This window comes from Cucumis melo, chromosome 12 (assembly GCF_025177605.1).
Source record: "Cucumis melo cultivar AY chromosome 12, USDA_Cmelo_AY_1.0, whole genome shotgun sequence".
NCBI lineage: Eukaryota > Viridiplantae > Streptophyta > Magnoliopsida > Cucurbitales > Cucurbitaceae > Cucumis > Cucumis melo.
Window position 1 is genome coordinate 13,512,100 of NC_066868.1, and position 17,748 is coordinate 13,529,847.

Consider the following 17,748-nt stretch of genomic DNA (forward strand, 5'->3'; position numbering starts at 1 on the left):
CATAGAACATAAACAACAACACATAAAAATGTACATTAAACAAAATTATCTAATAACATTCCAAAGCAAACAAACTAAACATCCTTCAAGTCATATCACTGATAGACCTTAACCCTAAGTAACAACACACAAACTGAAAAATAGAGCACAACCAAACAGAAAATGAAGAAATTGATTTCAAACAAATAGAAAAAGAAGAAAGTCTATTTTAAACAGGTTAGGACCAAGCGGAAAACAAAAATACCTTACAAAAATAACTTATGATTTCAAACGAAAAACAAATAACTTACAATTGAAGTGGAGAACGTTAAGCAAAGCGAAAATGAAGGCACCGACATCGAAAGACCAAATCAAAATACGAAGAAAAGAGAAGAAAGTAGAGGATGGAAGGAAAACGTGAAGACTGAAGCGTGAAGTTTATGTTTGAAATCGGAATACGAAGTGGCAGAAGCATGAAGTATATCTAGCTTGTTGTTGGGATGTTTTTGTCTTTTACCTTGGACTATAGTTAAAATTTGCCATATTTGCAATTTTTTTAAAAACTTTTACTATATCCTTAATTAATTTAGACTCAAATACTATATCCCTAGTCTGTCTTAAGTTTAATTTAGTCTAAAGGCTAAATATGACCCAAATCTATGTGGTTGAGTCCATAAGTTTGGACCAATCAAACTTAAGCCCATAAAGCCCACAGGAAAAATCTATAAATAGAAGAGTTCTAGCAAATTCTCCTAAAAGCCAACCAACTTCAAGAACATCATGGGAGCGCATCACGTGCTCTCATTGCATCAACACAAGTTCAATTTCATCAACACAACAATAACATCAACACAAGTTCAATTCCATCAACACAACCATAACATCAACACAAGTTCAATGATCAAACACACAAGTTCAATTCCATGAATCAAATTTTTTAGGAAATCTCGTGTAAATAATATCAATTTGAAATTTAAAACGGAAAAAATAGAGACGGTAAGTTGTCTCAATTTCTCTTAAAAAAGCTACAACAATTTCTAAAAATTAAGTTTGATTTTAAGGGTCTTTTTACAAATAGAAGAAAGCGGCAAAATATTTACACTGTATGGAACAATTTCAAAAACAGAAAAAGCCCACAGGCCTACCGTGTAAAATACCAAAAATACCCCATTAACAACGCACGTGTAATATATTTGGTACAAAACGCGCGCATAATAAATTTAGTACACGATCGTTTAGATTTGGCTATTGTTTAGTACACAATCGTTTAGATTTGGTCATTTAATTTGGTAATTATTTTTTTAATTCTATCGTTCGTTTAATTTGGTTACACAATCATTTAATTTGGTTACGTTTAAAATTGGTTATATGATCGTTTAGATTTGGGTAGGCAAATCGTTTTTCTTTTGCTACACGATCGTTTAGATTTGACTAAACGATCTTTTTAATTTTTTTTTGTACGCGATCATTTGCTTTTTTTTATATGATCGTTTAGTTTATTTTTTTATACGATCATTTATTTTTTCAAGATTTTTTACGATCGTTTAGATTTGGATAAACGATTTTTTTAATTATTTTGGTACGCGATCATTTAAATTATCTATACGATGATTTGTTCTTTTACATGACCGTTTACTTTTTTTTTACATGATTGTTTACATTTGGCTATTCCAATCTAAATGATTTTTTTCAAAATTCTCTATACAGATCTTTTGAATTCTGCTATAGCTGCGAGGAAGAGAAAAAAGATGGAAGGACAAATATAGAATATTTAAAAAATGTAAATTTCTCTTAATTTTAATTAATTAATTAATTTTTACAAAAACGAGAGTAAAAAAGAATCATATATCTCAATTAATTAATACATCTTAAAATCCACGAGCGGATTTAGTCGTGCCCTCAACTTTATTGTCTTTATATAATATATATAAAGAAAACTATAAATTTTTTAATATTTATAATTAGATAGTAATTTTTGGCGTTTATAAGAAATTTCACATTGATATTTGTGTATTCTAAATAAGAAATAAACAAATGAAAAAAATAAAAAATAAGAAACTTCACTTGCGAAAGAGGCACTTAACTCAACAGAGGTTGGAAGGTCAAGTGAGGTGTATGCGGGCGGTGGGCATCTCTCCTCAACGGCGAGAAGAGCAGCAAAAGCCGCGAGCCGATTCAATTTCCATGTGCTCATCTTCCATTTTATTCTAATCTAAATTCCCTTCCAATCTCATCCTTCTTCTTCTCATATCTTCAAACGCCATTTCCCCCTCAATCTGAAGCTCCAGATCTTGCATCCATGGCTCCTCGTAAACCCCGCGAGCCACAAGTTCTCGATTCCTTCTATCCTGTTCTCGCCTTAGTCTTCATTCTAGTTGCCTGTGTCGAGCTCTGTGACGCTGCCACCGTCGTCGATGTCTACCGTCTAATTCAGTATGATATCTCTGGTGTCCCCTTCGGATCCCGCGCCGCCACACTCAATCACCATGCTTCCTCTCTTCATTTTCCTTCTGGTGCTGATCTCTCTCGTACTGTTCTTATCATTCCGCTTTGTGAGCTCAAAATGACTTTTCTCCAAGGTACCACCATTCTTCTCTTTTTTTAACTACACTTTCTACTTTCTTAGCTGCTGGATCGTCGTCGTTAGTATTTGGAGATTTTAGTAAAGCAGTTGTGAACTGGATTCAGCTGTTTTGGGATTGAATTACTTTGGGCATAGTTACAGGTGCAGATAGTTTCTTTTGTAAAGTTTTATTGGGGTGAAATTTTCATGATGAGCTGGATTTGATTATACTGAACTAGTTAAAGAAGTTGTTCGTACTTTGAGTATTTGTATTCAAATATGCGAAATTTGGAAGGTTTGATCTTCTTTCGATTACCAAACAGTAGTGTGTTTGCAGACTTGCAGAACTTTGTTAATCTAATTTCTTCTCTATTTCAAGGAAGAAGAATATGATTGTAGGCTTTGCTCTTACTTTTTAACTTTTAACGTATCAGACATCCTGCTTATTTTTCTTAGTGAGGAATTATGTGACCTATATTTCTTCTTTCTTCTGTTGATAACCGGGCTATCTTTTTGGTCCTGTCAGAATGTATATCTCAGAAAAAGCGTCTGGGAGGTCTGTTGGTTTTACTTCCCAGGATTCTTGGTTCGGAAAGCCTGAAAAATGATGACATTAAATGTACAAATGGAGAGGGGGTGATCAAGGATTTATTGGTTGAACTTGAACGGTTGCTCATACATTCTACTATACCTGTGAGTGAAATGAAAATAACTTCCGGTGATTCTTCATCACTTCACTAGACATTTTCTATGTTTATTCATTGTGTGCTTATTCTGAATTCTGTTTTATATTATGTTCCTTCTATATATGGTTTGAAACATTTAAACATTTAAACATTTAAACATTTAAACATTTAACTTTGATTTATATTCATCTGAACTTTATTTTCATTGTACATTAAATGAATGCACGTTATCTTTTCTTAGTTTGTGAACTATGACCACCTTCTCGTATTCGTTTACTTCAATTTCTTTTTCAGTATTTGTAACGTGTTTGCATTTCTGAGAGTTTCTATGTTGTTCCAGTATCCTGTGTATTTTGCTTCAGACGGTGAAGATATTGATGCTGTTTTGGCTGATGTCAAGAACAATGATGCCACTGGTCAGCTTGCGACTGCAACTACTGGCGGGTTAGTTGAATATATTATGAAATTTTGGGTGCTTTAGTGGATTTCATCTTGTGAATAACGGAAATCACAACAGAGAAAGGAAAGATTGGTTACTTTTGGGATATGAATATATTTTTATAAGTTATATAGTATCTACTATGTTTTATATTTTAATTCTGATTTTGATATGATTGTTAAGGGTTATTATTAATATTTTGCTGCAAGCATGAACCAAACCTTCTATTGCAACAGACAACAACATTAAGTTAGAATGTTAGATTATATTATGTTTCTCTTTATCTTTTATTTTGGCTACTTTCTCCAATTTTCCTCTTAATTACCTTTGTCAGTTCCTACTTTTGCATAAAAGATTGGCAATGTTTATTCTGTTAACTTCTTTTATTGTTTAATTCATACACAAGAAATTACCAAGGAATTTTTGGTAATTCTGATCTTGGGGTGATGTTAATTAATATTTTGTTTCGAAAAGTCATAGAAGTCGATAAAGTTTCAACACTTCTTCAATAACTTATAGAATTCTTTTGGATTATGGCCATCTTTTGTAACTGGGTTTGAGGTCCTTTTTGTTCTTGGGATTATTTCTTTGTATGCCTTTGAATATCCTTTCATATCTCATTGAAAACTTGGTTTTTCTTTATTCAATAAAAGTATGTTTGTTATTCATTTCCATTTTTTGGTGAAATTTCTAATATGTCTTGACACTTTGATGTTGTATTGTAATTTACTTGATACTAAAAAAACATCCATCAACCTATATTGATTTGATATCACATCATTCAGTTTCTCATTAAGAAGGTACTCTCAATGTCAACTGTCATTGTGCCATTTGCTAGTGTTTTTATCAAAAAAATTTATATTATCTAGAATCTTTTTTTTCTTATAAAGAAATTTTGAGAGCTTGAGGATAAGTAGACAATTGCTACATTTTCTGTATTCATAAATGTTTGCAGGTATAAGCTTGTTGTTTCGGCAGCAGAACCAAAGAAACTTATATCTTCCACGATTACAAATATTCAGGTATCTTTTTCAGTTTCCTTAACATGTGAATGACTAGAGTTATTCTGTTATTGTATATAATCATTAGAAAGCTTTTACACAGGAAAAGTGGTTGGCTTGTTGATCTTATAGTAATCTGTACATGTCTGTATATTTTGGTAAGAAACCAAACTTTCCTTGAGCAAAATGAAGGAATATACAAGAGCGCACGCACATACACACACACACACACAAAAAAAAAAAAAAAAAAAAAAGAAAAAAAGAAAGAAAGCATACATGCATGACCTATAAGAATGGGCTCCAATCCAAGAAATTCAAACTGATGTCATTAGTACAAAAAGGTCCTAGTCTTGCTATGCAAATTTAGGCTCCCAATCCCTAGGCCACCAACCACCACGGACCACTACTCCCAGTTAACCATGTGAGACCACCAAACCATCCCATAAGAAATTCACATCACTCACTTGTTACATAGTTTCTTGCTGGTCGGATGGTTCTTGTGGTTTGCCTCCGAGTCTAAAACCGAGTAAATACGGTCTCCATCCTTTCGAGTGGATGTTGTTTGGGGTCAAAAACATTTCTAGAAATCTTGGAAAGACATTTCATATGAGCTTCCATCCTTTTTGTATTTGGTCTAGTGTTTTGTGGATGATAGGAGGGAAACGTACTTTTGGGAGGGTTAAGTGTGGGGGAGGGGGGATAGTGTATAGACCCCTATTATCCACGTGCCCTTGATGAAAGATTGTTTCGTGGCTAACGTTTTGCACTCTTCTAGGAACTTCTCCTCTTTTCCCTTTTGTCATCCGTTATCGGCGTAGGAACGTGAAAGTTGTGGCTTTATTATCTTTGGTTGGGAAGTTTGAGCTTATGCAAGGGAGGAAGAATGCTGGTTTTAGGAGCTTAACCTCATTGTGGGTTTTTCTTGTAGCTCATTCTTCATTTCTTCCAGTGCATGTTTGAACCCTTCTTTGACCAATGCTTTTCAATTATGTGGAAGATGAAAATTCCAAGGAATGTTCAATTCTTCGTTTGGCAGGTCATCCATGGAGGAGTCAACACTTTAGATCAACTTACTAGAAAGATGTCTACTTTGATAGAACCATGTTGTTGCATTTTCTGCGGAGGGTGGGGAAAGATCTTTTTGGACGTGTTTGACTTTTGGTATGCTAGACACAAAGGGTATAGAAAGATGATTTAGTTCTTTCTCATTTTCCTGTTCAAGAGAGGAGTTTCTAAGGCAAGGAGTTTGTGTTGTGTTGTGTTGTGTTGTGTTGTGGGTTTTGTGGGGGGAGAGGAATAGAACGTTCAGAAGGGATGAGAGGGACCCAGACCTTAGAGTTGTTTGGTCCCTCATTAGATTTCATGTGTCCCTTTGGGCTTCAATGACAAAGGTTTTTTGCAATTATTCCTTAGGTCTCATATCTCTTGAATGGATCCCATTTTTTTAGTTGGTTTTATTGCTCGGTTTTTTTTTATGACTTTATGTTCTTTCTCAATGGCAGTTCAGTTTTTTATTAATAAAATAATAAATGTCTCTATTTGGATAAGTAGGATAATATGTAATTTTATTCAAATATACATTAATTATCCTACTTATACAAACACAGACATTTATAAATTGTTTGCTGACTGGTTTTTTGGTTTCATTAGGGAGCTCTGGTTCTTTTTCTTTTGGTCCTCTTTGTTCATTGTTTGATAGAGAAATAGTGGAGGTTTTCTCTCTCCTGTCTTTGCTAAGGGAGTGCGATTTTAGGATTGGGAGAAAAGACTTTTGAGTTCGTAGTTTTAACCCTTGTAGTTTTTCTCGTAAAGTTTTCTTTTGTGCCTTATTGGACCTTCTCTTGTTAGTGGGCTTGCCTTTCTGCTCTTTGGAGGGTAAAGACTCCACAGAAGGTTAAGTTCTTTACATGGAAGGTCTTACACAGATGACACTCTAGATCGACTCTCGAGGAAGTTTTCTTGTTAGTTGGGTCGTTATGTTGCATTCTTTGTCGAAAGGTGGAGGAAAACTTGGATCATATTCTTTGGACATGTGATTTTGTGAGATATTTTGAGTTGCTTCTTTCAAACTTTTTGGTTTCGTGCTCTTTATTATTTTTAAGTTCTTGGTTACTTAAGAATGTGATGAATACGAAAATTTGTGGCTTAGCTAGGAGTTCACATTTGGATATGGCAAACTTTGAGTTTATGTTTCCCGTTGACTTTTTAGTACCCGAGTGTTCTGTAGTTACCATCTTATTGTGTTAGAGTTGGAGATCATTTTATAATCCTTTTGAGTCCCTAGCTTTTTTTGGGTCCCCTATAACCTTAATAGTTATCTGACCCCTCCATCAAATATATTGGTTAAATTAAATTTAAAATTTCACGTGTCATTCATTTCAAGGTTCTCTCCATTGACTCTTGAGGAGAATTGGAGGAGAGAAGTCAACAAGTCAACGGAGAGGTTGTGTGTCAAGAATACAGTGTTATAAAACTGCAAATTGTGTATTTCCCATATAATTTACCATTTTCCTTGGTGTATTTATGCAGTCTGTGTTCTGTTATTGAGGTGCTGTGATTAGCTTTGTTCTCCCCTCATTCTTGTGTTTAATTCTTTTTAATAATGTTGCATTGTTTTACCTTTATTCATTTTTATTTTTTTAATTGGTGTCAGGGTTGGCTTCCTGGACTAAAATCTGATGGGGATGCTAGTCAACTCCCAACAATTGCTATTGTAGCATCATATGATACATTTGGCGCTGCTCCTGTATGTGACTTGTTTAATGCACTAACAGTACCTACCATATTTTATCTATATTTTATATAGACGATGTGGATCATCTCTCTGGTTGTAGGAATTATCTGTGGGAAGTGATAGCAACGGAAGTGGAATTGTTGCACTTCTCGAAATTGCAAGATTATTTTCTCTTCTTTATTCCAACCCTAAGACAAGAGGAAGGTACAATCTACTTTTTGGGCTCACTTCTGGCGGGCCTTACAACTACAATGGGACTCACAAGGTTCTCATCCTTCTTTTGTACATGCATTCATCGTAGTTATTACTTTAACATTACAATATATTCTCTGTAGTTGAACATCTTCATTTTGATTATTATTTTATTTTTTCTATAATTGTTTATATTTGTTGTCTATTAATGTAAAGTATTGCTTTCCCAGTGGCTTCAAAGCTTTGATCACCGTCTCCGTGAGAGGATTGACTATGCTATTTGCTTAAATAGTATTGGTTCATGGGATGACAAATTATGGCTGCATGTCTCCAAGCCTCCAGAAAATGCCTACATTAAGCAAATCTTTGAAGTAAGCATATTGTTCTTTTAAAATGTTTGGTGTCATGTAATATTAAAAAAATGTTAATGTCTTGTTTATTACAACGTGCTGATTGTGGATGGCCTGGACTCTGTAGGATTTCTCAAATGTTGCGGAGGATTTGGGCTTTAAAGTTGATTTGAAGCACAAGAAGATTAATATTTCAAACCCTCGAGTGAGTTAAATGTTAATACACCTGAATTTTTTCTATTTTTATTTTTCTGACAGAATTAATTTTCACATGAAGAAATATTATGAAATTCAATTATTGACATTCGTTAAATGATATAGAATCTAAAACATTATATTGAAACATTACCGAAATAGAAAAAGAGGAAAAAGGGGAGAGACAGTTTGAACGGTTCATTCTCTCCCCAGGACAAGCCTGAATCCCACCTACCTGTTACAGGTACACACTTACATCAGTACCTAGCCACCTACACAATCTTCCTTCAGTAACACCTGAGGCTGTCCCATGCCCTCACTGCCCTCCTAACAAAATTCTCCCATTCATAAGCTTCGTGCTACCACACCTTTCTTTCTACCAGTGCATGCAAATCTAATGGTGGTTTAAGCAAGCATATCAGTCCGCATGTTGATAGTATACGGAAACTATAGATGTCTTTCTGACTGTACAATCTTTGGAGAAAACCCCACTTCTGCCTTTCCATCCTAGTTTTTGGCTTCTGATTGATGCAAAATTCTTTAAGAAATCGGACTAGAATTTTATTTAGACTAGAATTAAAATTCTTCAATAAACTGATGGCAAAGGCATTATATGTAGTCTTACTTTTAGCCACTAACTTTAACAGAAAATAACAAACAACCAAAAATTAAAATAGCAGGGTTAATAATGGTTTAGTAAAAAACTAAAAATAAAAAGTATCACACGCACATATATTGGCCCTAAAGAAAACTCTTCTTTAGTTTAGGATTGCCGCTTCATTTCTGAATGATGCTCTCCAAGTCTCCTTGTTCTGAGACGTGAGAACGTGGATTTTGAAGTTTTTTTCTTTAATCTTGTTCCATATATTTTCACATGTAAAATTTATATTTTTGTTTCTGTATTGTAATGTGATATTCAGATTTTTTTCAAAACTTTTTTACGTGTTTTTGTGTGCTTCATGTCATGCTTAAATCATTGGGAACCAATGGACTACTGCACTCAAATGTTTTTTTGTGCTTAAGTCTTTATTTTAATATTTTGTTTACAAAAGAAAAATGCATTTGAAAAATTAGAAGCCTTGGAGTTGTGTAAAACATCTAGAAATTCAGAACCCATGTATCTTACATGGTCCAACCTTCTTTCTTCCTCAATTTGTTGTAGTCTTGTAGATATAGTTCTTGCATAAATAACTCCAGGAAACTATCTCACATTTCTCTTCCCTATCTAACCTGAGTTCTTGTTTAGGTGAACCATGACTAAATCATCTTTATGAAACTCCTCAGCTCTCCTATGTTTTAGCTCCTAATACACCTATTGTACAGTTTAACGATATTAACCTGAGCTGAGATTCTTTTTTATTAGGATTCTATAAAAAATCCTACCACACCTACTGTTAATCAAGAGTTTTAATGTCAATGTTTGCAAATGGAACTAGTTCACTGAATGGTTTGGTTGAACTTGGATTTTGGCTCTGAGTTCCTATTTAATGGATAAAAGAGTGGGAATAGAAATGAAAATTTGATGACTAGGGCAACAGTATCATACATGATACTTAAATGAAAAATGAAGTTAGTAATTGTGATTCTCAATATAAAATCACTGTATTAATATATTTTATTTATATTGTTACAGAGAAAATTTAGCGTTGGAAATTGAAATCTTATTGTTTGAGTGTACCTTTGCAGTAAGATTCGCTGTTTTGAGGATGGAAAATGACACTAACGTTGTGCTTGCATATATTTTCTCCAAATACGATGGCAAACAGGACATGAGCATTTATAATCCTAGTCCCTAGACAAGTGCATTTTTCAAATGTCATGTTACTTACCCACTTAATAGAAAGAAAAAAATGTAACAAGAAATTGGCAATGGCCAATATGGACAGCATCATTTGTCTTGTGCTTGGGTAAACTGGCTCGAACTGAAGTGGGCATGCTTTTTATCTTCTAATTAGTCAATAGTCAAAGCCAACCTTGGATTCTTTTAATAATAATCGCATCCTGTGGTATTGCTCCAAGAAAAGGATGTTTCTAGGATAATAGCTACATGACCAGCACTAGACACTCTTTTTTCTTTTTATTTTTCCCTTTTATACAGGGGTGGGAGAAGGCAAAACAAGAGTCAAAGACTTTTGACATCTGATCTAATTTACATTGCCATCATCACATTTTTCATAATGATGTGTGCTATTTATTTAACCATTGTTTCAAAAAAGAGTGTTCTAGGTTTCCCTTAGCATGGTATACAACTCTTTTATTTTATGATTATTATTTATTGTAGCCCACTTGATAAATCCTTTGTATGCTATAGGTAGCCTGGGAGCACGAACAGTTTTCAAGATTGAGAGTAACTGCTGCTACCCTTTCTGAACTCTCTGCTGCTCCTGAGCTCTTGGAAAGGACTGGAGGTTTGGGTGACAACAGGTTCTATTTTTAAGAAATTGATCAGTTTTCAGAGTTTCCAGCTTCTGTTCCACTTCGTTTGCATGTGAGCGAGCATACATATTTATTTCTGAGTGATGTGTACTCTGACATGACTAACTTCCAACAGATTGTTTTTGGACGAGAGTAAGATTGCCAAGAGTATCAAGTTAGTTGCCGAGAGTCTTGCAGTAAGTTTTATCACATCTTTCTTAGACATAATCTTTAAGCAAGTTGTTATCATTTTTATGCTTTTCCTGTTTCCAACTGCTGAGTGTTTGTTTTTGGCAAACGAGAATTCATTTCAAGTTCAGTATGTTTAACGTGACATGTAGCTAGCTTCTATTGTTATTTATAAGTGGAGTGCACGAATACATGACTTATGTTATTAATGCACATTTTTCAGATTTCCATTATATTTTTATATTGTTTTTCAGAATTCTCTAATGCATCTTAACAAAAAAAAGAAAGAAAAAAAAAAAAAAAAAGAACTCTCTAATGCGCATTTCTTTGCATTTTATGCAGAGGCATATTTACAGATACGAAGGAAAGAACATACAGGTATTTGCAGATGATAGTAGTTTGGCAGTCAATCCAACTTATATTCGGTCATGGGTGGATCTTTTATCACGAACGCCTCGAGTTGCTCCATTCCTGTCGAAAGACGACCCTTTCATATCGGCATTAAAAAAGGTTTTATATTATAAACAAAATTGTACCAGTTGATACCATCTACTTTAATTTAGCATCGTATACTGTGTTGACCCAAAGATTGATTGGCAATCTGATAGAAAAAAATAAGATATTGTTCTGAAACGTATTTATGTTCAACTGTCTCCTTTTCGTTAGAAGATGACTCCTTCCTTCGTGTATTAGCATTAGAAAAGGTTTTATATCATTAGAATAAAATTGTCCATTGTTACCATTCTTGCCGCTTCATTTAGCTCAACCTAAACATATTGCTTGGAAACATGCGTAACGTGCTTAAATATTCTGAGTTTGGAGAAATTGCAACCTTCTATTTGAAATTAGTTTCTTAAAATTTTGACTATTTTTGATATGGCGGAACTACTACGGTTAGTGCTGATCCATATTTCCCTTGCTTGTTTGTCCGATACAAAAGCTTGAAACCCATTTATAAATGCAATATTATAGTGGTGAACTAGTCTGGCAGGAATGACTCATGCGAATGCTTGATTAACGTTATCTCACTCTCAGCCATCATGGAATGATATGTTTCTACTATTTTTCAGGAACTGGAGGTCCATACCCATGATGTGAGCTTGCAACACGAAGTATTTGAGGGGATATTCACCTTTTATGGTTCAACTGCAGCTAAACTTCACGTATACCAGGTACTTAGCTGATAAATTGTGAACTTGGCTCTCTAGTCCGTTGTTGGTAACGTGTTTTAGGGTGCATTTGGTTTGCATTTTGAAGTGTTCACATTTGCAAAAAAGTTCTTTTGAAAATAATTGTGGTGTTTGGCAAGTTCACAAGATGTATTTTTTTTAAATTAGTTGACAAAACAATTCATTTTAGAGAAATCAATCAAGACCAACTTTTTAGAAAATGGATTATCAAGTGATTGACTAGGAATCCATTCTCGGACAATCTATGGACCTAGTCTGGCCAAGATTGGAAGAAAAAAAGAAAGTATTGAGGGATCTCGGGCAATCCCAGGGTTGAGTCCGACCAAGATTGGAAGAAAAAAAAAGAAATATTGAGGGATCTCGAACAATCCCGTGGCCGAGTCCGGCCGAGGTTAGAAGAAAAAAAGAAAGTATTGAGGGATCTCGGGCAATCCAGGGGCCGAGTATGGCCAAGATTGAAGACAAAGAAGTAAAGTAAAGGGTTCTCGGGGCTATTTCGGGTTGTGTTCGGCCGAGATTGGAGACAAAGGAGTTCTTTTTTAAAGGTTTCTCGGGGTGATCTCAGGCCAATTTCGGCCGAGAGCGTTGAAGAATAAGTGTTCGGTGGAGTGGATTAAAGGTGTTAAGCATGCAAGAATTTAAATTTCTAAAACAAACAATAGTTTAAAGATATTGTGCGATTAATTTCAAAATATATTTCTTTCTAAAAAATCAAAATATGCGTATTTCTTTATTAAATTAGGTCATAGTGTTAGTCTTTTATGGTAGTTTGACTTAAGTATAAACATTTTTGGTATATGACAAACCAAACAAAATTATGAATATAAACACTTGTTAAAAGATTTACCCAAATATGTGAGTGTTTAAATTTTAAACTCATTTTCAAGAAAATGTTTAAAAAGAAATGTATTCTTGAAAAACATTTTTTCATAAATAATTCAAACGCACCCTTAGTCCTTTAATGTTCTTTCTTGACTTCATCTAAGCAAAGCTTCATGTTTGTTGTTTCAGGTCGCTAGTGTGACATTTGACTTGCTTTTGCTTTTGGTCTTGGGATCTTATTTAGTTTTACTCTTCTGTTTCCTCGTGATCACAACCAGGGTATGTTGTGTTATTTACTTTTTCAAATTCAGAAAATTATCTCATGACAGAGTTCCTTAAACATAAATTGAAAAGTAAATGTCTGTGTGCAGAAAGGGGCTCTTAGGACCTTTTCTATATCAAGCTCTCACCACTCAAAACTATAGAGCTTGTTTAGGATATAACATTCCAAGGTTTTGGAAAAGTTCAAAATACACCAGAGTGTTTTGTGGGAGAACACTTGTTTAGTGTTTTTGGGTTGAGTGCTTAATTGTGAATCACTCAAAAACACTACAAAACAAATATCAAAGTGATTGTTTGTCAAAAAAATTTATTTTAAAAGCACTCTTAAACACACCTTGAGTTTGGGATGACTTGTGAGAATATTATTTTTAAGTAAAATATTTGTTCATCCCCTTTGGTGTGCTTGATGTGTGTCTCTTTCTCTCTTTCTCTTTTTGTTTTTTTTAAATTATACTTCATACTCACAAAATCTATCTGTTCTATAGGGTCTCGATGATCTGATCGGTTTATTTAGACGCCCTCCTTCCCGAAAAGTAAAAACAGCTTGATGAGTTGAGTAGATTTTGATGCTTGGATTTGCATCATTGACACCCGAATTTTTGCAATCTAGATTAGACAGGCCTAACGATGGGGTCCAAGGTGTCAAACCAATCATCATTAGAGCTGGAGGAACTGAAGGGGATTTTGATGCTTGAATTCCTCGCAGAATTCTCTGTTTCTTTCTTTGACATCCTTTAGTTGTTATATCATCTGTGACATAATAACAGTTATTGAGAACTCTCGAGGTGCGATATTTTTTTCTTTGCTCTCCATATTTAAATTCCTACTGTTTAACCCTCCATTTGTGGCTTCCACTTTTGACTATGATTTTTTACCCCTTGGAATTTGTTGGGTCTATTATTTCTTTGCTCAGTTGATATTAGTGAGTGGCAGGCAATATATTCAGTTCAGCAGTTAAGAAAATCTTTCCCAGAGAATATGTTGAGGTTATTTATTTGTTAGCATTATTATTATTTCACAGTTGTCTGGTGGTTTTGGTCTCCTTATTTTGTTAATTATTCTGTTTTATCGAATGTTTCGGTGGCATGGAGTTGAGTTACTGAGAAATAATACTACGAGATTTCATCCATCGCTACACTCATCTGGAATCTTTATTTTTTATATTATAAATGATATCTTAAATCTTTTTTATACTTTTGTGGATTGTTGCAGCTATGCTTTTAGAGAAAATATTCATGGTCATGTCATTTGTTTTTCTTTTTTTTCTTTTTTTTTTTTTTTGGATAGTTTTATGATATTTGAATAATAACTGCATCACAAATGAAAAGGTAGCGGTTGTGGAGATCAGGAGATATCATTTGAAACATTAATAGCACGCGGTTTGTGTTAGTTAGTTAGTTAGTTATTTTTATTTTTATTTTTTTCCGTTTCTTTTCCTCGATGGAAGCGATTTTGTCTATGTAAGAAACGGTACTTGATTTTACCTATTATATTCACTTATTTAATAGTGAATGAGAAGATTGATTTGGAAGCATGTCTTTGTAATTGATATATTGTATGGCTGTAATCATAGTATTAAATTTTTATTTTTATTGACATATTGATATTTTTAGGGTTTAGGGTTCAATATTGACATGACATGAGAGGTAAATTAATAATTCTTTCTGATTATATAAAAAGAAATATATCAAAATGTGATCAGTATAAATATGAGGAATTTTTTTTTTAAAAATGATAAAGTTGTTTGAAAACATTTATCTACGATAGACTTAAACAGATACATTGATGGATGTCATCTAATCCATAATGCATATAAATAGAAAGTAACATAATGCATATAAATAGAAAGTAAAAGTTGCTATATATGAAGTAGGTTTATTTTGTTATATTTTTAAACACTTCTTAATATAAATAAGCCACTTGCACAAGTAGCAAAAATATTGAAATCCTTTATGATTTTACAAAAATTGGTAAATTCTTGAGTCCAATCTGATCTAATTAAAATGCCCCTCGCATTTAAGAGTATCTCATTTTCTTTCCATCACTACCTGATTGTCATCTGGTTATCATATAATTACTAGGTATATTAATTTTTATTTGATTATTGTCTGATTGCTAGCTAATTGCTAATGGTACGAATTGTCGTTTGATTGTTACCGTAAAATTGGTTGTAGTATTTTACAATGAAAGTAATTGTTATCTAATTACTATGTAATATTGGTTGTCAATGATATAGATTGTTATTTGATACTAATTATCCATGACCTAATTTGTATGCGAAATTTCAAAAATATCCTAAATGTTCAAGTTTTTACATAAATAGGTATTCACTTATTTTTAGGACCATTTAATCCTTATGATTAAACATTTAATATATGTCAAATTCGAATTTAACATTTAACTATTTTCTTAATTTCATTATTGTTATCATAATACATTATAATTTCCTTATTTGTATTTTTAATTAATATTTAATAATTAAATAAATCAAAAAATGTTTCCCTGTAAATGCAATTTATTTATAATAAAATAATATATGTTTTAATATAAAAATATTATTCAAAAATATATTTTTTATTCCCATTATTCAAAAATATATTTCTAAATGCAATTTCTTAATTCCTCCGCCGTCTTTTGCTTTCTTCATCCAATTTGTTTCTTACCAGACGTCGTCTTTTGCTCACGTCCTTCATTGGAATAATTTTAAAATTCTTCTCCTGAAAGTCCTCCACTAATTCAATATATTTTCTGTCGGAAATTTCTTCCACAACCGGATATTTCTTCCACCGTCGGAAAGCCTCAACTGCCGAAATCTTTATATTATATCATTGTGTTTAGAGCTTCACCGGCGTTTTTTTATTAGACGAATCCATCCACCTTCACATATATCCGATTAGTTCTATTCCTGTCATTCCTCCCTTGTTTTGTACTCCATTAAATCATAGTATTCCGAGAACGTCTAACCTTATATTCCCTAAGATGTATTTTGGATTTATAAGTTCTGATATAGTAGTTATTTATCTTCTCCGTTTTTGAAAATATATACTCCTTCATATTTACCATAATATATACAATCATCCGGATAGCCAGTATTGCAATATATTAATTTAGATATATACCCTTTATTATTTACCATAATACATACATTTTGGCATATAGTAATATATTCATATATTTGTAATATGTTTGTCAGGATGGTCAGAATTGCAGTATACTTCGATGGGTTTTTCAATGAATCGTACAATTATGTTAGTTTTAGTGTGTTCGAGATTACAGTTAATGAACATACGTGCTATAAAGAATTGTACAGTAGCCTTAGATCCAAGTTAGACAGTATTATTGATATGAACAATATTGATATACTTTTGCCTAGGTCTTATAGAATGTGTTAAGTAGGATTTGACTATAACAAATGATAATGATGTTAAATGGGTTTACCATATACTAACATCGACCGTTGAGCACCATATTACCCTTATTGTTCATTCTATTGGCCCTTTATCTATTTGTTTGGGTTCATCGTCGTCGAGTTCTTTTCAAATTCAAATCCATGATGATAGGGGTCGATTTTTTTAGAATATAGATATGTCTAAGGTAGATTCCAATTTTGCACTGAAAGTCCAAGACATGTTTTCAACCAAATCTTTGTTCAAACAGTGCGTACAAGCCATTGCTTTTAAAAATAATTTCCAATACGTTACTGTGAAATCGAACAAGGAAGTTATGATTTTGCAATGTGCCATTGAACATTGCAAATGGTCCTTGCGTGCTTCTTGTTGTATTCATGGGGATAGGTCATTATGGGTTCTTACTAGGTTTGATTCTGAGCATACATGTTCAATAGATGTTCCATTAACTGATCATAGATAGGCCACCTTTACTGTTATCAAGGACCTAATTAAGAACAAAATTTCTTTAGCTGGTTCTGAATTGTCAACTCTCAAAGATATAGTTCATTTCATTCGTGCTGAACATGGTTTAAATATATCCTACCAAAAAGCATGGTGTGCTCGTGAGGCTGCATTAGATAACATTCGCAGATCTCCAGAGGACTCCTACAAGATGTTACCCAGATTTGCATACATATTGGAACTCAACAACCAGGTATATTTGCAATATACATGTAAATATTATTATACAATTTTCCGTCATTATTTCATTAACATGTTTTCGTCATATGTTCTTATTTTTTGTATGTTGATAGGTTCTGTTGTTGAATACAAAGTTGATACTGATAGTAGATTTCTTTACTTCTTCATGTCATTATCTGCTTCAATTTCTGGTTGGCAACATTGTTGTCCAGTCATTTCTATTGATGGAACAAGTCTGAAAAATAAGTACGATGATACTTTGTTATCTGCTTCAACACCTGATGCCAATGATCAGATTTTTCCATTAGCCTTTTGTGTTGTGGATTATGAGAATGATTTCTCATGGACCTGGTTTTGCAACTAATTGAAGAGAATTATATGTGGCCGGAATGAGGTTGTCATAGTATCTGATAGGCATAAAAGTATATGCAAAGCCATAGAGGTAGTATTTCCCAACGTTTTACATTGCATGTGCCTTGTTCATTTACTTAGGAACCTAAAGTTGAAGTATAAGAGAATAGTGGATACCGTATTTCATGCATGTAGGAAGACATTTAATATTGTAAACTTCGAACATGAAATGCATTTGTTAAAATCTTCTGCCCCTAGTATATGTGAGG

General features: G+C 33.3%; 2 protein-coding genes across 2 annotated transcripts; both read left to right on the forward strand.

The window, feature by feature from the left end:
* Nucleotides 1-2,038: 2,038 nt before the first annotated feature.
* LOC103501746 (uncharacterized) lies at nt 2,039-14,000 on the forward strand. Its single transcript, XM_008465430.3, has 14 exons — nt 2,039-2,558; nt 3,069-3,235; nt 3,569-3,672; nt 4,623-4,689; nt 7,322-7,414; nt 7,503-7,667; nt 7,825-7,965; nt 8,072-8,149; nt 10,451-10,563; nt 10,691-10,751; nt 11,086-11,253; nt 11,814-11,915; nt 12,945-13,034; nt 13,523-14,000. Exons 1-14 carry the CDS (start codon nt 2,279-2,281, stop codon nt 13,583-13,585), a joined length of 1,692 nt encoding a protein of 563 aa, XP_008463652.1. The 5' UTR covers nt 2,039-2,278; the 3' UTR covers nt 13,586-14,000.
* Nucleotides 14,001-16,622: 2,622 nt separating this feature from the next.
* LOC103501761 (uncharacterized) lies at nt 16,623-17,492 on the forward strand. Its single transcript, XM_051079718.1, has 3 exons — nt 16,623-16,872; nt 16,957-17,160; nt 17,242-17,492. The coding sequence occupies exons 1-3, from the start codon at nt 16,623-16,625 to the stop codon at nt 17,490-17,492; spliced, it is 705 nt and encodes a 234-aa protein (XP_050935675.1).
* Nucleotides 17,493-17,748: the final 256 nt, after the last annotated feature.